This window comes from Rhinolophus sinicus, chromosome 2 (assembly GCF_057876585.1).
Source record: "Rhinolophus sinicus isolate RSI-liver-muscle chromosome 2, RSI-T2T, whole genome shotgun sequence".
Taxonomy (NCBI): Eukaryota; Metazoa; Chordata; class Mammalia; order Chiroptera; family Rhinolophidae; genus Rhinolophus; species Rhinolophus sinicus.
Genome location: NC_142502.1, coordinates 106,523,865 through 106,545,407, shown reverse-complemented (window position 1 = coordinate 106,545,407; position 21,543 = coordinate 106,523,865). Strand labels below are relative to the sequence as shown.

The 21,543-nt window shown below is 46.6% G+C and overlaps 2 protein-coding genes, 1 long non-coding RNA gene and 1 pseudogene across 6 annotated transcripts in view; 3 read left to right on the top strand and 1 right to left on the bottom strand.

Moving 5' to 3' along the window:
- LOC109439084 (patr class I histocompatibility antigen, A-126 alpha chain-like) overlaps positions 1-6,633 on the top strand; it is a 72,989-nt gene extending 66,356 nt beyond the window's left edge. Inside the window, exon 9 of the transcript XR_016020355.1 lies at positions 6,453-6,633. The gene's annotated coding sequence lies outside the window, so the exon portion shown is untranslated. The remainder of the gene's footprint in view (positions 1-6,452) is intronic.
- On the bottom strand, positions 509-2,964 carry LOC148758877 (uncharacterized). Its single transcript, XR_016020361.1, has 2 exons — positions 2,664-2,964; positions 509-2,152 (listed from the first exon to the last, which is right to left on the bottom strand). It is a non-coding gene; the product is annotated as an uncharacterized LOC148758877 (long non-coding RNA).
- On the top strand, positions 3,027-6,633 carry LOC148758876 (popy Class I histocompatibility antigen, A-1 alpha chain-like). 4 transcript variants are annotated; one of them, XM_088795851.1, is made up of 8 exons: positions 3,028-3,244; positions 3,550-3,828; positions 4,056-4,334; positions 4,926-5,201; positions 5,319-5,432; positions 5,850-5,882; positions 6,025-6,072; positions 6,231-6,633. In XM_088795851.1, the coding sequence occupies exons 1-8, from the start codon at positions 3,181-3,183 to the stop codon at positions 6,233-6,235; spliced, it is 1,098 nt and encodes a 365-aa protein (XP_088651977.1). In that variant the 5' UTR covers positions 3,028-3,180; the 3' UTR covers positions 6,236-6,633. The 4 variants fall into 4 exon arrangements, with proteins under 4 accessions (XP_088651978.1, XP_088651976.1, XP_088651977.1 ...); XM_088795853.1 differs by having other exon boundaries at positions 3,100-3,244; positions 3,602-3,828; XM_088795852.1 differs by lacking the exons at positions 6,025-6,072; positions 6,231-6,633 and having other exon boundaries at positions 3,027-3,244; positions 5,850-5,902.
- Positions 6,634-8,718: 2,085 nt separating this feature from the next.
- LOC148758874 (di-N-acetylchitobiase pseudogene) overlaps positions 8,719-21,543 on the top strand; it is a 63,288-nt pseudogene continuing 50,463 nt past the window's right edge.

The window sequence follows — 21,543 nt, the reverse complement described above, 5'->3', positions numbered from 1 at the left end:
GTCTTTCTCCGTCTTATTTCACTCAGCACAATGTTCTTTAGGTCCATCCATATCATTGCACATGGTAACATTTCATTCTTTTTTGTGGCCAAGTAACACTCCAATGTATAAATGTACCACAATTGCTTAATCCAGTCGTCTACAAATGGACATTTCGGTTGTTTCCATTTCGAAAATATGATTAACAATGTTGTAAAGATTTTGTAGGGTATTCGATGTACACTTGTCCTATTAGGGAGACCACTTCATGGATGGTGTAGGAGGCTGACCACTGTACTGTACACCTGAAGCTGAATAATGATAAATGTCAACTGTAATTTAATATATATACATATAGTCACAGGATGTAGACTACAGCATAGGGAATAGAGTCAGTGGAATTGTAACAGCTACATACGATGTCAGAGGGGTAGCAGACTGAGGGAGGGGGTATCACTTTGTGAGGGGCGTAAATGTCTATGACATTGTTTTGTACACCTGAAATTAATTAAAAAAGAATTTCCATGGCTAACAGACAGGATGCTTTTTATCACCATTCACAATCCATTTACTTGAATTTCACTCCAACTGTGACCGAAATAAACATACAAGGAAGAACAGGCCATCCTAGGCTGATTCTATGATGGTCCCCAATAAGCACCTTGGTAATTCACTTCCCCCCAATTATTCATTCAAACATTAACATAGGTGCTGAAAAGGGATTCTGCAGATGTAACTAAGGTCTCAAATCAGCTGACTTTCAGATCTGGGGACTATCCATGGGGAATGTCCTAATTAGGTGACTACTGACTGGAGTTTTCCCTTACCCCAAAAGATTCCAAGTGTGAGAGGGATTCAGTGTGAAACATTTCTTCCACTGGGGGCTTTGAAAATGGAGGGCCACATGGCAAAGACTGCTGGTTGACACTAAGTATTGGGGCAGCACCCCCCTCGCTGACACTTGTCAAGCAAACAGGGACCTCAGACCTACAACTGGAAAAAATTGAATTCTGCTAACAATCTCTATATACACTTGGAGGAAGATCCTGGGCTCAGGATGAGCACACGGCTTTGTGACACCCTGACCAGAGAACCCATCCACACCGGGCCTGGATTTCTGACTAAGGAACTGTAAGCAAATAAGTGGGTGTTGTTTTGAGCCACTAAGTTGTGGAATTTGTTAGGCAGCAATAGAAAACTGATACACAGGTTCAACTGTGCAACAAATAAGCACACAGCATTTTTTATACTGTAATGAATTTATGAACTGATAATGTACACTAGTTTATAATAACATGTTTCCTAACTTTTTTGTATTTTTCAGTTTATGGTTTTATACGACATAAATTTTAATACTATCATTCATTCAACAAATCATTTACTGCCCACTATCAGGAATGGCTTCATATGCCTGGGATACAACTTTGACTTAAGTAGCCCCAGAGCCCCTGTGCTCATGTGCCTGACATTCTAGAAGCTTCCCAGAGTGAGATGGAGCCACTGGAGTGTTTTTAGCGAAGAAATGACACAGCCTCACTGACGTTAGCAGGATCCCTGATCCCTGTGGGGAGAACAGTCCGTGGCTGGCAGGAGGGGGGGTGGCACTAGTGCCACAATCAGGACTGAGAGGGTGGTGGGGACTAAGGGGGGAAGAGGGCCTGAGGGGTGAGAGAGACAGAGAAGGGCTGGAGAAGCAGGGGGAGGGAAAGAGGCAGAGGTTAAGAATCCTAAAGCAGTGGAACTCTCAGGTTGAAATAAGTTGTGTTATAGATCTTCAGTAAATTATCTAGGACCTAGCGGGGTGCTCTGTGGAGCTGCCTAAAAACTAATCACCTCCTCATGCTAATTAGTTTTAAAATAATAATGTGTCCCAATAAAATATGCACACTGCTGAGATGTGAATTATTCATAAAAATAGGAGATGCAAAAACATTTTAACTGCACTGAACACTTGCAGCTTTGAGGTTGTAGATGCTCCTCGTTGAAATGCACAGTAACAAACTGCTTCCACTGCTTCTTTGTATTGAGGATGCGGGGACTCAACAGACAAACTCAGGGCTGTGGAATGAAGATCATTTTACAGAAGAAACATCCGGAGTCACAGGTGCACCGTCTGGGAAAGTGAGACTTAGGAGCTTTGAGAGTCTGGCTGCAGCGCTGTTTACACACATTTCTGCACCAAGGGGGACAAATCAGGTTTTACAGATTAGCTTCCTGGTGATCAGGGGTTTCCAAGGTTGTTCCCCACTGTAGTTAATAAACAACAAGGAGACTGGTCTCTGTGAGAATCTCCAGCTGGTGTTTTCAGGCACAACCTCTCCGGGGTTAAAGAGAAAAGCCCTGTCCTTCCTCTATTCCCAGGGCGAGCTCACTCTGTGGCACCAAGTTCCCTGGGGATGTGTGGGGACAGAGCCCCAGAGAGTAGTTTACAGGCTCTCGGCCTCATGTGGAGGAGTGCTGGCTCGGGTAGTGGATGGCCGTCAGCTGTAGCCAGTTAGCCAATTAGCCGCTAATATAACTGCTGTGGCTACGGAGGAGAGGGGAGGAGAGTGAAAGAGAGTCCTCGGTGGGTTGCAGACAAAACGGACAGCAGGTCGCACGTCCAGTGAACCCAGCCTCCAGTGAGACCATAGTGGTATGACTCCCCTGCCTATGGCTCCGTGGGTGTTCCTTTTTGGCCTCACCATATCCTGCGTTCTTGTATGGGGAGCGGGAGCAGAGACTCCGCAGGCTTCCCCGCACGACAGGGTGTTTCTTCCAGAAGAGTCCAGGGGAGAGGTAAAGGGTGGGAGGCAGGGCGTCCATTTCTGGGAGAGGGATTCCGGGAAGAGAAGAGGAGGAAAAGGGGCTGAGTCCTGGTTTCCTCAGACAGCCCCTGGGTCAGGACTCAGGGTGACAGTGTGACACAGAGCCCTCCGTGCAGAAGGAGGGGTCAGGGCAGAGTCCCAGGTCCCCTGAGGGCGGAGTCTGGGGCGGGGAAGCTCAGTGTTGGGGACTCCCCACCTCCCCGCGGTTTCACTTCTCCTTCTCACAACCTGTGTCGGGTCCTCCTGTCTGGAAACTCGTGATGCGGCCCCAGTTCTCACTCCCATTGCGTGTCCGGTTCTAGAGAAGCCAACCAGTGTCACCGCCTTTCCGGTTACAACGTCTCCACGGACCCGCCCGCTCGCAGATTGTCCCCAGGCCCCGAGGATACGGGTCATGGGCCCCGGAACCCTCCTCCTGCTGCTCTCGGAGGCCCTGGGCCTGACGGGGACCCGGGCGGGTGAGTGCGGGGTCGGGAGGGATCGGTCTCCGCCGGGGGTAAAGCGAGGGGACCGCCCGGTGGGGACCCCGGGGAAGGTTTGTCCCCACCGCCCGGCGCAGACCCAACCCCTGGCCCCGCCCTGACCCCGCCCCGTGTCCCGCCCACTGCTGTCGCCCACCCGGGTCTCCCGCCCCCTCCCCTCTCCATCCCCCCTTTTCCGTCTCCCGGGCCCCCTGCCCCTCCTGGCCCATCGCCCTCGGACTGGGACCCGCGCCGGGAGGAGGGTCGCCTGGGTCTCAGCCCCTCCCCGTCCCCGTCCCCAGGCTCCCACTCCCTGACGTATTTCCACACCTCCTGGTCCCGGCCTGGCCGCAGGGAGCCCCGGTTCATCTCCGTCGGCTACGTGGACGACACGCAGTTCGTGCGGTTTGACAGCGACGCGGCGAGTCCGAGAGAGGAGCCGCGGGCGGCGTGGATGGAGCACATGGAGCAGGTGGAGCCGGGGTTCTGGGCCCGGGAGACGCAGAAAGCCAAGGTTCACGCACAGATTGACCGAGGAAGCCTGAACACCCTGCGTGGCTACTACAACCAGAGCGAGGCCGGTGAGCGACGCGGCCCGGGTCCCGGTCACGACCCCCACGGACGGGCCGGGGTCTCCCCGAGTCTCCGGGTCCGAGCTTCACCCCGAGGCTGCGGGACCCGCCCGGCCCCTCCACCCGGGAGGAGCCCGCGGGGACTTTGACGCGGTTTCATTTTCAGTTCAGGCTCCATCACTGCGGGGTGGACGGGGCGGGGTTAAAGGTCGGAGCTGACGGCAGGGCGGGGTCAGGGTCTCACACCATTCAGAGGATGTACGGCTGCGACGTGGGGCCGGACGGGCGCCTCCTCCGCGGGTACGAGCAGTTAGCCTACGACGGCGCCGACTACATCGCCCTGAACGAGGACCTGCGCTCCTGGACCGCGGCGGACACGGTGGCTCAGATCACCCAGCGCGAGTGGGAGGAGGCCGGTGCTGCGGAGCAATGGAGGGGCTACTTTGCGGGCAGGTGCGTGGAGTCGCTCCTCAGACACCTGGAGATCACGAAGGAGACATTGCTGCAGCGCTCAGGTGAGAGGGGCCGCGGGGCCTCCTACGAGGAGAGGAGGAAATGGGATCAACACCAGGACACCCACTCCCCGACCCCGGGAGATGGAGTCCACCTGGGTTTTCAGATCCGGTACCAGAGAGCGACCCAAAGGGCCCCCCTTCTCTCAGGGACAGTTAGGGGTGCAGTCTCTCAGGGGGTGGAGGGGGGACCATCTCAGAAATAACTGATCAGCGGTTCCCTGTGACTCTGGCAGCTGCTCTGGGAACCTGGGGGACTTTCTGCCTCAGGCCTTGTTCGCTGCCCCGCACACAGTGTGACTGAGCTGTGACCCCAGCTTTTCTGAGTCATGTGGCCTCCACCCAGCTCAGGACCAGGAATCCCTTTTGTCTCCATCGGAGACCTGTCTCTGCCCTGGGCTGTCTCAGCCTGATTCTAGAACTTTCTAAAAAATACAGATTATCCCGGATGCCTATGTCGAGTCTGGTGTGTGGGTTTTGTGCTCCCTTCCCCCACCCAAGTTGTCCTGATGGTTCTCGGATGGTCACATGCCCACTGCTGGAGTGTCCCATGAGGGATGCAAAGGTCCTGAATTTTCTGACCCTTCTCCTCAGAGCCTCCAAAGACACACGTGACCCACCACCGCACCTCTGACCGTGACGTCACTCTGAGGTGCTGGGCCCTGGGCTTCTACCCTGCGGAGATCACCCTGACCTGGCAGCGTGATGGGGAGGACCTGACCCAGGACACGGAGCTCGTGGAGACCAGGCCCGCGGGGGACGGGACCTTCCAGAAGTGGGCAGCTGTGGGGGTGCCTTCTGGAGAGGAGCAGAGATACACGTGCCACGTGCAGCACGAGGGGCTGCCCGAGCCCCTGACCCTGAGATGGGGTACGGAGGGGGCCGGGGGCACAGAGCCTCTTCTCAGGGAAAGCAGGGGCCTCTGGAGGACGTCAGGTCGGGGCTGAGGCCTGGGGGTCAGGGCCCTCACCTTCCCGTCCCTTCCAGAGCCGCCTCCTCAGGCCGCCATCCCCGCTGGCCTGGTGGTGGGCATCATTGCTGGGCTGGTCCTCCTTGGAGCTGCGGTCACTGGAGCTGTGCTGTGGAGGAGGAAGCGCTCAGGTAGGGAAGGGGCGGGGACTGAGGTGTCTTGTCACATTGGAGGGTTTCACGCCCCAGGTGGACGTGTGTCCTGCCTCCTTAGTGGGAAGGACCATCCACACACGTGTGCTTTCCCAGTCTGGGGCCCTATTTGCTAACACTTTATTAACGCACATGTGAAAATAAGGGACAGATTTATCACCTTGATGGTTCTGGTGATGGGGACCTGATTCTCAATAGTCCCTGCTGAGGACAGACCTCCACGAGGGTGGTTGGTCCAGTCCCCACACACGTACTTTCCTCAGGTTTCCTTATCCTGCCATGAGGCTGTAGTCACAGTTCTGGAAACTTCTCTGGGGTCCAGGACTAGGGGGTTCCTTTAGGACCTCATGGTCCTGCCTCCTTCCTAGTTTCTCACGTGATGTTTTCTTCCCACAGGTGGAAAAGGAGGGAGCTATGCTCAGGCTGCAGGTGAGTATGGAGGGGGGTGATCCCTAAGACCCTTGGGAGAGTGTAGATGGAAACCCTTGAGGGAGCTCACACACCCCCATAATTCCTCCTTTAGCCACATCTGCTCTGAGCTCTGACCACATCCTGTTTTGTTCTCTCCCAGACGGTGACAGTGCCCAGGACTCTGATGTGTCCCTCACGGCTTCTAGAGGTTAGACCTGGAGGCCTGAAGTGGGGGGGGGGGGACGACAGAGGGGACAGGACTGCGTACTGGGGATTCTTAGGGACAGTTTGAGCAACAGTGGACTGTTGAGAATGTCACCACTTCCAGCCACTAACCTGAATTGTTTATGATTATTTTTTCTACAGCGTGAGACAGCTGCCTCGTGGGGACTGAGTGGTGAGAGATTTGTTCCTGCCTCCACTTTGTGACACAGGAACCTCTGATCTCTTTCTGCAAAGGGCATCTGAATGTGTCTGCGTTCCTCTCGCATCATGTGAGGAGCTGGGAGACTGCCCGCCCCCTGCCCTCCACGCCCCCTCCCCACATTGACCGAGTCTCTTCCCTGACCCACTGTCCTGTTCCAGCAGAGGCTGTTTCCATCCCCGCCTTTACTTCATGTTACACTGAGGAGCAGCTTCTTACTTCCTATGGAAATAGGAATCTGGATATGAATCTGTTTTTTTCAGTTCTTGCCATGAAGGGTTAATTGAAGGAGAAAATCCTAAAGTTGGAGAGGAAATAAATGGAAGACCTGAGAACCTTCCAGAATCCCTGTGTTTGCTGTGCTGAGTCTGTTGCAGGTGGAGACAGGAGAGGCTGTGAGGACCGAGCGTGGACGCAGCCTGAGCCCAGTCGGTGCTCAGTGCGTCGGGGGCTCTGACGTGGTCACTCCTCGGCGGGGTCACCTCTCTGCCCCTTTGTCCTCGTCCCTTCAGTAGAACCTTGTCCCAACAGGACCTGTGATCACAGGGACTCGAATATCACCCAGGTCTGGTCTTGTTAGTGACGGCTTCGTGTGGCCAGGTCACCAAGGCTCAGGCCTGCCCCTGCCCTCAGCCCCCATCTTCTGGGTGTTCATTTGTTGTTTCTTTAGAGGAATCTGACTGTGTTTGTTCTTGTTACGTATCCTGGTCTCATTCTCCTCTGGTGTCCCCTGTCAGTCAGCAGCAGGAGGTGTTTTCCTGTCATTGTCCCCAGAAGGCTGGGGACCCTGCACACAGGAGTCTGTGGATCGAGAGAGGAATTTTCAGACTCATCCAGCTCTCGCCACCTTCCAGGGCTTGATGGTTCTTTCCACCTTTTCCCAAACTATCAGAGGAACCAGAGTCTGGAATGAGCAGAGGAGGGATCCCGTGATTTCCCATCTTAGATAAGTTCCTGCTGGAATTCTGCTCTGCTCGCAGCCCTCTCTCCCTGCCCTGAGCTCTAGTGCTGGCCCCAGTCCAAACTCAGGGGTTTATGAAGCAGAGTCTGCTTTAGATTTATTTATATTTGATTGGAGAATAGGACCCATAAGTCGAGTCTCACTGTTGCCTGGAGTGAAACGTAACTGTGCTGTGGTGAGCAGGAGGGCAGATGTGGGAGAAATAAGTGGGGAGGGGGGAGAGCAGCACCTGTGAGAAAAGTGGAGGTGGCCCTGATGCCAGTGTGAGGGGACTTGGCGCTGTAGCTGCTACAAAACAGCATTTGACCCGAGGCTGTTGCGACCTGCACAACACAAGCAGTGGGAAGATGAGGGAGGCGGCGAGGGTTAAACTATCATAAAGAGACAGAGACTCAAATACAGTTAAATCACAGAGGACCGAGGGACTCGCAGCCTCAAGGGACCGGAGCCCCGAATCGGGTCGTCGTGAGTATTTATTGATTTCTTACAATAAGCATCACAAGATTAAAGGCAGGGTCCGCGAAATTCTCATACCACACCTTTAAATTCTTTCAATTCCCAGATATCTGTCCCAAAGCAACCAATGTTTATTGTCCCCAGGCGACTAAGGTGGGTGTGTTCAACCCCCTGGGGGAGCAAGTCTCACAAGGTAAAACCATCCCATGAGCTAAGCAGGAACAGCGATATCTTATCGCTCTAAGAAGTCCTTTGCATAGCAGAGTGCAGGACAACTGGGGCATGCATTAGCAGCTTCCCATAATGGTGAGGAGGAGGGGTATGGCTACCTCCTGACTTTTATTATGTTAACTCATGGGGGTCCCAGTGGGGTCCCGTCTGGCTTAAGTCATTCCTCCCATGAGGAATCATTACTCCTCTTTGACTGCAGACCCAGCTTACAAGGACCAAATATAGAGACTTAGGATAAATGAACTCAACCCCAAAGAGGGACAGTCCCACAAAGTTTTCTTTCCCTAAGGAAAGATTGGAGGGGACAAATGGCTAGGCTGCTGTGTGACCACACGAGGCTACATTAATAAAGACACTGCCTCTGGAACAGGGAGACGCTGTCACTGATCTTTCACTGACATTGGCCATGTGCCAGATGTATGACAGTTTCTGCTTCTGGGAAACATCACTGAAGTAAAGTCATAAAAGTGGCTGAACTTGGGGAGCGTCTGTTCCAGTGGGAAGAGACAGACTATACCCTATAAGCACAGTAAACGAGGAAGGTGTGTATGTTAGAAGGAGATAAGTGTTCTGGGGAAATGCAGTGGGGAAAGGGATCCAGAGTGTGGGGTGTGGAGAAAGGGAAGACGGCTATTTTGATTGGGGTGCTCAGGCTCTTACCCACGGGGACGTCTGGGCACGTTCTTTCCAGGCAGGGAAGCTGCAGTGGGAATGCCCTGGGGCAGGACTGTGTCTGGTTTCTGGGAAGAGCAGGGAGGCCAGTGTGGCTGCAGCAGAGAGTGATGGAGAAGAGACAGGTGCCGCCAGACCACGTGGCCAGGAGGATGGTAGAGGGCAGTGACCTGTGCGCTGAGTGAGGTGGGAGGTACAGGACAGTTAGGAGCAGAAGGGTACATGGTGTGACCTCCTTTCAGAGGACGGCTGGGGCTGCGGTGCTGAGAACAGACTTGGGTGAGGGAGGCCGTCGGGAAGCCGGAGGAATCTGCAGGGGTCCGGGCTGGACATGCTGCCACTGGGGGTGAGCGGTGGGAATAGAGGGAGTGGGGTTCTGGGTACGTCCTGAAGGTGGACATTACAGCGTTTCCTAATGGGTCAGTCTGGGATGTGAGAGTCAGGGACCCCCAGCATCTCAGAGGATACAAGTAGAAAGATGGAGGTGCTGTTAGCAGAGATGGGGGAGACTCTAGAAGGAGCATATCTGAGGGGAGGGGGGCCTCACAGATACTCATTTTAAAGATGCTGGAGCTGAGATGTCTGTTAGAAATATAAGTGAGGTCATCGGACCGGCAGTTGGACAGATGAGTCTAGAGATTAGGGGAAATGTCTGGGCTGGAGAAATAGACTTGGGAGGTGACACATAAATGATATTTGAAGCCTTCAGCACAGATGAGGTCACCGAGGGAGTGATGGCCGTAGAAGAGAAAGGAACAGGACTGAACCCTGGACCCCCAGTGCTGTGATCTGATCAGACCACACACCCTGCAGACGGCACAGTTCTGGCCCCACGTCGATAAGGCAGGTAGACCAGCGAGTCCCAAACTTCCCTGGGCAGGAATCACCTGGACATTTTGTTAAGACTCAGAAAGTCTGGAGCAGAGCAGAGACTCTGGATTCATGAGGAGGTTGGTGCTGCTGCTGGTCTTCAGGTCACACTTTTAGTAGCAAGACCGTCACCAGAATTCCCACAGGGCTGTGCGTCAGCCTCACCTGCAGGGCTTGTTACAGAAGTGACTCCTGGGCTTGTGTCCGGTTCTCTGAGACGGTGGGTCTGGGAGAGGCCTGAGTGTCTGTAACAAGCCCACAAGCTGTCGTGGGGCTCAGCCAGCTTGGGACCCTCTGAGGTCAGTGATGGAGCTCAGGGTGGGGAATGGTCTTAAATACACTTTTAAAGGTGTTTTTCTTAGAAAGGGGAGGACGTGATGTTGGGAGTTACATGTCGTTCTCTCTACCATGGGGCAGAGTCAGGTGGGAGATTTAGGAGTGGGTCACAGGTCAGTATAATAAAATCTCTGAACACTTGCTCCTGAAACTATTCCCCACATTGATTTCTGGGAGTAAACAATGGAATCCAAATTTTTTCTAATTTAGATATAAAGTAGTTATCTGTCTATCTATCTATCTATCCATCCATCTATCATCTATCTATCATCTATCTATGATATTGGGGTCTAGCACTATTTTGGGGAGGACACAGAACAGCCTTGAGCCCATGCACCCAGAACTGACCCACAGTCCCCCCAGGTCAGGTCCCACCAGGAACCACTGCCCCTGCTGCTGTCACACGTGTCACTGCTCACACCACTGACATCCATGTGGACCCCGGACCCTGCGTCCATGACTGCTGTCACTGCTGCTCCTGGCAGCTGGGTTGTTACTGCCAAATGCATTCTGCATGGTTCCAGCCTCTGTGTCACCACGTCCTGAGTCAGAGACTGGCATGTGGTCACCTGACGGGGGAGCCTCATGCCCTGTCCAGCTGCAAGAGTGTTAGGGACAGTGGGTTTCCTTCTTTTATGGGGTGAAGTGGCCTCTGCATCCCACCAAGACTCAATATGTGGAATTTTCCTAATGTAGGAAGAGAGTTCAGGTGCTGGGGGTGAAGGATGGAAAAATAATAACTAATTTTAATTCTTGTACCAAAGATCTGAGACTAGAACTTTCTCTGGTACTTTATAGGCTCTCAGGTTTGGCTGAAAGAACAGGGACTAATAAATGACATCCAATGCTAAGCGAAATAAGTCAGGTGAAAAAGTAGAGAACCATATGATTTCACTGACGTGGTATATAAAACTGAAAACAACAATAGTGCAAGACAACCAAATGAAGGAAAAAAACTCATGGACATAGACAATAGTTTAGGGGTTACCAGAGGGTAAGGGGGAGGGAGAGTCTAGAAAAGGGTAAATGGGGTCTAATATATGGTGATGGAAAGAGAACTGACTCTGGGTGTTGAACACACAATGTGAGATATAGATAATGTATTTTAGAATTGTACACCTGAAATCTATGTAATTTTATTAATAATTGTCACCCCAATAAACTTTAAAAAAATAAATAACTGACATTCAAGGTGGAGGTTGACTTGCTCACTCTTATTCTAAATTCCTTTGTGGGATGGTGAGGGATTTTTTTCTCTCCGCTGAACCAATTCTCTGATTCTCGGACACCCCTGTGTGTCCTTCACTTCAAGTCAACTCTTGACACCACCTACCTGGAGTTACATGAGACCCCACAGGTTAGGGGCTCCATCCCACAGGCTGCCCTCACTTCAGACGCAACTCACAAGTTTCAGGTCCCCATGTCACCTGCACTTCTGTCTGATGTGGGTACTAAGTTGGGGGTCCCGTTTCAAGTTCAATAATTTGCTAGAACAACTCATAGGACGCAGGAAAATGCTAAGCTTACTGTTACAGTTGGTTATAAAGGACACAAGTGAGCAGCCACATGAAGAGGTCTGCAGGGCGAGGTCTGGAACGGTCCCCAGCACAGGAGCCTGTGTCACTGAGGTGGAGTGTGTCACCCTCCCAGCATATGGATGTCATGAGCAATTCGGCAGCTCTCTGAATTCCGTCGATTTAAGTGTTATTTTTTAATGTAAGTCTCATGATGTCGGCCTAATTGATTAAGTGATTGGCCATCGGTCATTGAACTCAGCCTCCGGCTCCTCTCCCCAGAGGTCAGGGCGTGAGGCTGAAAGTTGCAACCTTCTAATCACGGCTGGTCTTTTTGGTGACGATTCCCCACCCTGAAGCTCTCTAGGACCCCTCAGCCAAGAGTCATATCATTGGCATCCCAAAGACAGTTTTCTCACTCAGGAGATTTCAAAGGTTTCAGGTGCTCTGTCAGGAACTGGGGACAAAGATCAAATATTATTTATTACACCACAGGTCTTTGACCATAGATCCATTTGTAACAAAACGACCATAACAGTTAAAAGATGCTGGCACATTACAGGAGTCCCATTCAGTTATTAACAATTAGTCCAGTCCAGTGTCCTCTTGAAGATACTTACAAGACCAGGAAATTTACAAAAATTGCTCAACATTTTTAGGCAGGAAATTCAAATTAACTATAATGGGATATCATTGCACACCTCCCAGAATGGCTAAAATGAAAAAGTCAGATAAAATCAATTGTAGGCAATAATTTAATTATATCACTCATATATTGCTAGTAGGAGAGTAAATTGATTCAAATACTTTGAAAATTCTTTGGCAGTACAGTCTAAAGCCAAACATTCACTTGCCCTATGACCCAACATTTCCACTCCTACTTATATACCTAATAGACATGCATACATGTGTGTGCCAGAATACATATATGAGAAAATCGTTCATAGCAGCATGATTTGTGAAATCTGGGCATAACACAAATGCCCATGAACGTCAGAGGACAGAAGTGTGGTCCTGTTCATACAACGGACCCCCTGTAGCCATTGTAATGAATAATCTACAACCACACACGGCCTTAGGGGTGAGACCCGGGGACATACTGTTGAGTGAGAGGCAGATACCGAGGGGTTTCCCCTGTAATATTCCAGTCTACCAACACCTGACAGAACTCATCTGTGCTGTCAAAAATCAAGCTAAGAGCTACTTGGGGAGAGGTTGGTCTATGACTGAATACGTCTCAAGAGCGTTTCCTGGAGCTGGAAATGTCCCTTGGTGTGGGTGTTGCTTATCCCAACGTTCACTTTGGGAAAATCCACTGTACATTTATGATTCGTCCACCTCTCTCTTTGGGTGTGTTAACCTAAAAATAAAAAGGCTTTCAAAGTGAGAAGCAACAAGCATTTGAGATTAATATATATATGTTTTTGTGGTTTTTTTTTGGGGGGGGAAGCATTGATTCAGACAGAAACCAACATAATATTCCAGTTAGGAAGGAAAAGCAATGGGTATTTATTAGCAAAGGAAGGGGAAAAATTACATCAATAGAAGGAAAGCATTTCTATTGGTGCAGAAAACAAAATGTAGTGATGCCAATTCTTTCTTTTTTAACTTTTTTTTTTCTAATTTATTGGGTGACAATTGTTAGTGAAATTACATAGATTTCAGGTGTACAATTCTGTTTTACATCACCTATAAATCCCATTGTGTGTTCATCACCCAGAGTCAGTTCTCCTTCCATCACCATATATTTGATCACCCTTACCCTCAACTCCCACCCCCCATCCCCCTTACCCTCTGGTAACCACTAAACTATTGTCTGTATCTATGAGTTTTTGTTTCTCATTTGTTTGTCTTGTTCTTTTGTTGTTTATGGTTTATATACACATATCAGTGAAATCATATGGTTCTCTGCTTTTTCTGTCTGATTTATTTCGCTTAGCATTATACTCTCAAGATCCATCCATGTTGTCACCAATGGTCCTATATCATCTTTTCTTACCGCCGAATAGTATTCCATTGTGTATATGTACCACTACCTCTTTATCCATTCATCTATCGAAGGAGATTTTGGTTGTTTCCATGTCTTGGCCACCGTAAACAAAGCTGCAGTGAACATTGGAGCACACGTGACTTTATGTATAAATGTTTTCAGATTTTTTGGGTAGATACCCAGGAGAGGGATTGCTGGGTCATATGATAATTCTATTCATAATTTTTTGAGGAACCCCCACACTGCCTTCCATAGCGGCTGCACCAGTCTGCATTCCCACCAACAGTGTATGAGGGTTCCTTTTTCTCCACAACCTCTCCAACACTTGTTACTATTTGTCTTGTTGATAATGGCCATTCTGACTGGGGTGAGGTGATATCTCATTGTGGTTTTGATTTGCATTTCTCTGATGATTAGTGATGTTGAGCATTTTTTCATATGTCTATTTGCCATTTGTATGTCCTCTTTTGAGAAATGTCTCTGCAGGTCCTCTGCCCATTTTTCAATTGGGTTGTTTGTTTTTTTGTTGTTGAGTTTCATGAATTCCTTGTATATTTTGGATATTAGCCCCTTATCGGAGGCACTGTTTGCAAAAATCTTCTCCCATTCAGTTGGTGGCCTCTTTATTTTGTCGATGGTTTCTTTTGCTGTGCAGAAGCTTTTAAGTTTCATATAGTCGCATTCGTTTATTTTAGCTTTTACTTCCCTTGCCTTTGGAGTCAAATTCATAAAATGCTCTTTGAACCCAAGGTCCATAAGTTTAGTACCTATGTTTTCTTCTATGCAGTTTATTGTGTCAGGTCTTATGCTTAAGTCTTTGATCCATTTTGAATTAATTTTGGTACATGGTGACAAATAGCAGTCCAGTTTCATTCTTTTGCACGTGGCTATCCAATTCTCCCAGCACCATTTATTGAAGAGGCTGTCTTTGCTCCATTGTATGTTTTTAGGTTCTTTGTCAAAAATTATCTGTCCATATTTATGTGGTTTTATTTCTGGGTTTTCAATTCTATTCCATTGGTCTATGTGTCCGTTTTTCTGCCAATACCATGCTGTTTTGATTATTGTAGCCCTGTAGTACAAGCCAAATCAGGAAGTGTGATACCTCCATTATTGTTCTTTTTTCTTAAGATTGCTTTGGCTATTCGGGGTCTTTTGTGGTTCCAAACAAATCTGATGATTTTTTGTTCTATTTCTTTTAAGAATGCCATAGGGATTTTGATGGGCATTGCATTAAATCTGTATATTGCTTTGGGTAATATGGCCATTTTAACTATGTTGATTCTTCCAATCCATGAGTACGGAATGTCTTTCCATTTCTTTGTGTCTTCTTCAATTTCTTTCAAAAACGTCTTATAGTTTTCAGCATATAAGTCTTTCACATCCTTGGTTATGTTTATGCCTAAGTATTTTATTCTTTTTGCTGCAATTGCAAAAGGAATTGTTTTTTGTATTTCTTTTTCTGAGATTTCATTGTTAGTATATAGGAATGCAATGGACTTTTGTATGTTGATTTTGTAGCTGGCTAATTTACTGTATTCGTTGATTGTTTCTAATAGCTTTTTGGTGTAGTCTTTAGGGTTTTCTATATATAGCCTCATGTCATCTGCAAAGAGTAATAATTTAACTTCTTCATTCCGAATTTGGATGCCTTTTATTTCTTTCTCTTGCCTGATTGCACTGGCAAGGACTTCCAACACTATGTTGAAAAGCAGAGGTGATAGGGGACATCCCTGTCGTGTTCCTGAACGTAGAAAGAAGGGCTTCAATTTTTCAACATTGAGTATGACATTAGCTGAGGGCTTGTCATATATGGCCTTTTTTATGATAAGGTATTTTCCTCCTGTATCTATTTTATTACATGTTTTAATCATAAATGGATATTGTATCTTGTCAATTGCTTTTTCTGCATTAATTGATATAATCATATGATTTTTGTCCTTTATTTTGTTTATGTGGTGTATCACATTGACGGATTTGTGGATGTTGAACCATAGTTGTAACCCAGGGATGAACCCCACTTGGTCATGGTGAATAATCTTTTTAATGCATTGTTGTATTCAATTTGCTAGAATTTTGTTTAGGATTTTTGCATCTGTATTCATCAGAGATATTGGTCTCTAGTTTTCTTTTTTTGTGTTGTCCTTACCAGGTTTTGTTATCAGGGTAATGTTGGCCTCATAAAATGAGTTAGGGAGTACTGTCTCTTCTTCAATTTTTTGGAAGAGTTTGAGCAGGATTGGTATTAGCTCCTCTTTGAAGGTTTGGTAGAATTCACTAGTGAAGCCATCTGGTCCCGGACTTTTGCTTTTGGGAAGGTTCTGGATGGCTGATTCAATTTCGTTACTGGTGATCAGTGTGTTTAGATTTTCCAGGTCTTCCTGGTTCCGCCTTGGAAGGCTATATGTTTCTAAGAACTTGTCCATTTCTTCTAGGTTATTGAATTTGGTGGCATATAATCCTTCATAGTATTCTTGGATGATCCTTTGTATGTCTGTGGTGTCCATGATAACTTGCCCTTTTTCATTTCTGATTTTGTTAATCAGTGTCTTCTCTCTTTTTCTCTTAGTGACTCTAGCCAAGGTTTTGTCAGTTTTATTAATCTTTTCAAAGAACCAGCTCTTTGTCACATAAATTTTTTCTATTGTCTTTTTGTTCTCTATTTCATTTAATTGTGCTCTTATTTTTGATATTTCCTTTCTTCTGCTGACCTTGGGTTTCACTTGTTCTTCTTTTTCTAGTTCTTTAAGGTGTAACATGAGGTTATTTATTTGGGATTTTTCTTGTTTCTTGAGATAGGCCTGTAATGATGTAAATTTCCCTCTGAAAACTACTTTCGCTGCATTCCAAAAATTTTGGTAGGATGTATTTTCATTGTCATTTGTTTCTATGTATCTATTTGATCTCTCCTCTAATTTCTTTTTTGACCCAGTCATTCTTTAAATGTATGCTGTTTAGGGCCGGCCCAGTGGCTCAGGCGGTTGGATCTCCGTGCTCCTAACTCCAAAGGCTGCCAGTTTGATTCCCACATGGGCCAGTGTGCTCTCAACCACAAAGTTGCCAGGTTTGATTTCCCACAAGGGATGGTGGGCAGTGCCCCTTCCAACTAATGATTGAACATGGCAACTAGAGCCGAGCTGCCACTGAGCTCCCGGATGGCTCAGTTGGTTGGAGCACGTCCTCTCAACCACAAGGTTGACAGTTTGACTCCCGCAAGGGATGGTGGGCTGTGCCCCCTACAACTAGCAATGGCAACTGGACCTGGAGCTGAGCTGCGTCCTCCACAACTAAGATTGAAAGAACAACAACTTGGGAAAAATCCTGGAAAAAATACACACTGTTCCCCAATAAAAGTCCTGTTCCCCTTCCCCAATAAAATCTTAATATATATATATATATATATATATATATATATATATATATACACACACACATATATATATACATATATATATGTGTGTATATATATATATATATATATATATATATATATATATATATATATATATGTTGTTTAATCTCTATGTATTTGTGTTTTTTCCTGCTTTCTTTCTGCAGTTGATATCCAGTTTCAAAGCCTTGTGATCAGAGAATATGCTTGGTATGATTTCAATCTTCTTAAATTTGCTGCGGCTGATTTTATGTCCCAATATATGGTCTATCCTTGAGAATGTTCCGTGTACACTAGAAAAGAATGTATAGTCTGATGTTTTAGGATGAAGTGCTCTATAAATGTCAATTATGTCCATTTCATCTAATGTGTAATTTAGGGCTGCTATTTCATTATTTATTTTCTGTTTCAGTGATCTATCCATAGCTGTCAATGATGTATTTAAGTCCCCTAGTATAATTGTGTTTTGGTCAATTTCTCCCTTTAGTTCTGTTAGTAATTGTTTGGTATATTTCGGTGCTCCCTGATTGGGTGCATAAATATTGATGACTGTTATGTCTTCTTGTTGTACAGTCCCCTTTACCATTATGAAATGTCCATCTTTGTTTCTTATTATCTTTTTCACCCTGAAGTCTGTTTCATCTGATATCATTATGGCTACACCTGATATTCTCTGGGTACCGTTTGCTTGGAGTGTCAATTTCCACCCTTTCACTTTGAGTCTATGCTTGTCCTTGTAGCTGAGATGTGTCTCTTGGAGACAGCATATGGTTGGGTTTAGTTTTTTGATCCAATCTGCTACTCTGTGCCTTTTTATTGGTGAGTTCGGTCCATTTACATTTAGGGTGATTATTGATATGTGAGGATTTCCTGTCATTCTATCTTTGGTTTTCTGGCAAGTCTGTGTCTCCATTGTTTCTTTGCCTTTTTGTTGTTGTCTATTTTTCTGGGTGATGGTATTATATGATGTTTCCCTCTGTTTCTTCTTTTATTACAGTATATATTTCAGTTCTGGATTTTTTTTTGAGTGGTTACCCTGAAGTTTATATAAAAGAAAGTTTGATATTTAGAGTATTCCATTTTCTTCAGCATGCTTACTTTCTCCATTCCCATATTCTGGTTCAGGCCTTTACTCTCCCCCTTTTTGAGTTTTGGTTGCCACAAATTGTCCCTGTTGATGGTTGTCGAATAGCCTTCTTTAGTATTTCTTGGAGTGCAAGTCATGTATTAGAAAATTCCCTCAGCTTCTGTATGTCTGGAAAGGTCTTTATTCCTCCTTCATATCTAAAGGATATCTTTGCTGCATATATTATTCTTGGCTCACAATTTCTCTCTTTCAATAGTTTGAATATTTGGTTCCACTCCCTCCTGGCCTGTAGAGTTTCTGCTGAAAAATCTGATGATAATCTAATGGGCTTTCCTTTGTAGATTACCGTCTTCTTTTCCCTGGCTGCCTTGAGGATTCTTTCTTTGTCGTTGATTTTAGACAGCTAAAATACAATGTGCCTTGGAGAAGGCCTGTTGGGATTGAGGTAATTAGGTGTTCTATTCGCTTCTTGGATTCGAGGGTCCAGTTCTCGCCACAAGTTTAGGAAATTCTCATCAACAATTTGTTTGAATATATTGTCTGTTCCCTTCTCTCTTTCTTCTCCTTCTGGTATGCCCATTATTCTTATATTGCTCTTTCTGATGGAGTCAGAAAGTTCTTGTAGAGTTCTTTCATTTCTTTCAAGTCTCAAGTCTCTTTCTTCTTCCATCTGTGTAATTTCCAGGTTTCTATCTTCTATGTCACTGATTCTTTCCTCCATCTGGTCAACTCTACTACCTAAGTTGGTTATTTCATTCTTAATTTCTTCTATTGAGTTCTTAATCTCCAGAAATTCTATTTGATTCTTTTTAAAAATTTCAATCTCTTTCGTAAAATGCTCATGCTGTTCTTTGATTGAGTTTCTGAGTTCATTTAACTGCCTATCTGTGTTTTCTTGTATCTCGTTGAGTTTTTTCAGAACTGCAATCTTGAATTCTCTGTCACTTAAGTCACACATTTCTGTATCTTTAAATGCCTTCTCTGGAGACTTTTCACTTTCTTTCTGAGCTATCTTGTTGCCTTGGTTATTCATGGCGATTACTGGTTTACTATTTCTCTTCCTAGACATCTACAGGAGTGACTTCTGCAACAGGTTGATAGAAAGCGGTCTTTCTTTTGTTTGCCAGTACTTGTTGGTAGAATGTTTTATTATTTCTCCAACTGCAACTTATTTTTCTTCTCCCACACGGTAGTGCTATGTTTTCTCTGCACTATTCCAGCTTCTCACACAATGGGGGAATTACGTGGGAGATGGGCTTCTCCTCTGTTAATAGTTTGCCTGGATCGCAGGGCGCAGTGTCCGTGTGGGTATGCAGAGAGCTTTTGATGTTCCAAAGCTCTTCCAGCTCCTGATTCAGAGCCCGTATGTTTCAGCAGTTCTGTTTACTCCTGCAGGGATCCGCCCAGATAGGTGGGACCAGGGGCGGGGTGAGTTGTGAGAGGTGGCCCAGAGCAATGGCAGTGACCACCACCACAGCCAGTCCTGCTTCCACAGCTCACTCCCCTTTGTCGGAACTAGTTGGGCTGAGAATCTGTGTCTGCGGTCCACAGTTCTCAGAACTGCAAATACTCTGTTCTTTTGATCTGACACTGCTACTGTTCTGCTTCTAGCACCGGGCAGGTGGGGGCGGGCGAGCTCTGGGAGGGTAGGGAGGGGGCGGCTAGTCTCAGTGCCTAAGGCTCCGTTCTCTGCTCGGCAGTGCGGGCTTAAACCACCGTTTTCAGCCTTCTTCCCTCAGTCTTTTCTCCGAGGTCTCTGCCGTGAGCATTGGGTTCAGCCATGTTTTATGCTACCCCCTCAGCCCTGTGGGCCATAAGCAAAGCCCTAGTAGTCAGACTTCTTCCCTCTCCCACAGCTGCAGTAGTTTCGGGAAGCAGCGAGCTGGGAGCACTGAGCTAGGTCTGCGTCCTGTGCCCACGTGGCTCCGTCTCCGCACTTCTCCCTTTCCTCCTCCCTCCACTCGCGTGAATCTCCCACCTGTAGGTGATTTCGGTAGTGGGCCTCTTTGTCTTGCGTGTCTGCTGTGCAGGGAGTCCTTTGTGGGGTTATTGTTGTTCGATTATTTGTAAATTCCAGGGGAGCTTTACAGAGGCTCACCTCACGCCGCTATTTTGATGACATCTCCTTGCTAATTCTAAATAATTAAAATTTTCAGTGCAGTAGACAGAATAACAGCTTTCTTGTTATCTTTGCAAACAGTTGTTTGAGACATAATGCTGCTTTAGGCCCAGTGCAAAAGTTATTTTTCTGTGTTTTAACATTTCAAAGGTTTGAGGCATAAGATGTGCAAAGTTCCTCTGGGATGGCAGCTGTCGCTCTATTTTAAAGTGGATCTGTTTAATATATTTTTATTTTTTTTGACATTTCCCCCATTTTCATCGCCATCTTTCCTTCAAAGCATGACTGATAAATCACTGGAAAGCAGCACTGATCGGTCAGTAAAGCGTCCTTGGCCCTCCATTGTTAGGACGGCTCATTTTCGGGGTGTCGGGCCACTGTCAGTCTCTCATTGCCAGGAAAAGTCATTCCTGGTACGTCATGTCCCACGACGGAGGGAAAGTGGGTTTCCTTGTTCTTAGGAACTTTAGCTACATTGGAGCAACACGAGCGCCAGCACAGAGGAGGCTTTGCCGTCTTGTTCCTTTAAGGGCAGACATTGTCTGTACTTTCTTGAGGTTTTTTATGTAAAGTCTCACAGGCCTTAGTGAGCATTTCAAAAATGTTGAGCAAGTATTATCAGAGTGGTGTTTTTACAACACCAAGACATGCAAAACTAATGGTTTTAGAGCAGCAACTATTTTATAATAACAAATAAAATGTCAAGTTCAATTTGAAGAATAGATTTGAACCAAGAGGCAATGCCTGAGGGCAGTTAGTTGAAGATTAAAAAACCTGAGGTGTCAGTGGGCACTGTATTTAGTCATTAGGTTTGTGCCTGGATTTTATTTAGCTCTATCTATTTTCCAGGGGTGTTTCATCCAAGTACCAGAGGCATTAACAACAGAGCAAACCGCACATGCTCAGCTGGGAGCTGGTCAAGAGCAATTCTACTGCCTAATATAACGCACATACGGGGATTTAAAGATTTTTCCTGGTCGGATTTGTTTTAGTGGTAGATACAGCGATTTCCTGCAAGATTTTTGATGTGTTGATAATCATGTATTTTTTCATTTTAATACCGGCCCAAGGAAAAGGTATTCTTCCTAATCTGGTGCCTTCACGGGGGCTGACATCACCAGGCATGAAATGTCCTTGTCTATGTGTGTAATTAGGGTGCATTTGGACGTGTGAAGTAGGTTTACAGATGATGCCCAATGTTATCTGCCCAGATAGAAACTAAGGGGAAAAGCAAACAACTATTACAGTGGGTGGCTGACCTCTCATATTTTTGTGAGATAGGAAGGAATTAAAGTGAGAAGAAAGGCAGGGGAATTATACAGGTTTGGCCCGGAATCTTGGGTTAGCTGTCCACAACAGATGTGATCTGCTTCGTTTCCCAGTCACTTTAAATTTCAAATGTTCTGTTGGTTGAGCTGTCCAGTTTGGTGCAAGAGCTTTCTTTAAATTAGGAAACATGAGTCCAAGAGTCAACACCTTTCAGTTTGGTCACAGGTGGATTAGTTAAGAGGACCTGAAATCTGGAGGCTTCAGGTAGGAAGGAAAAGATAAATGCTTTAATTTTGTTTACAAAGGTATAATTTACCAAATTGCTCTAGATCATAGGTAGTTTAGGAAAACATTTTCTT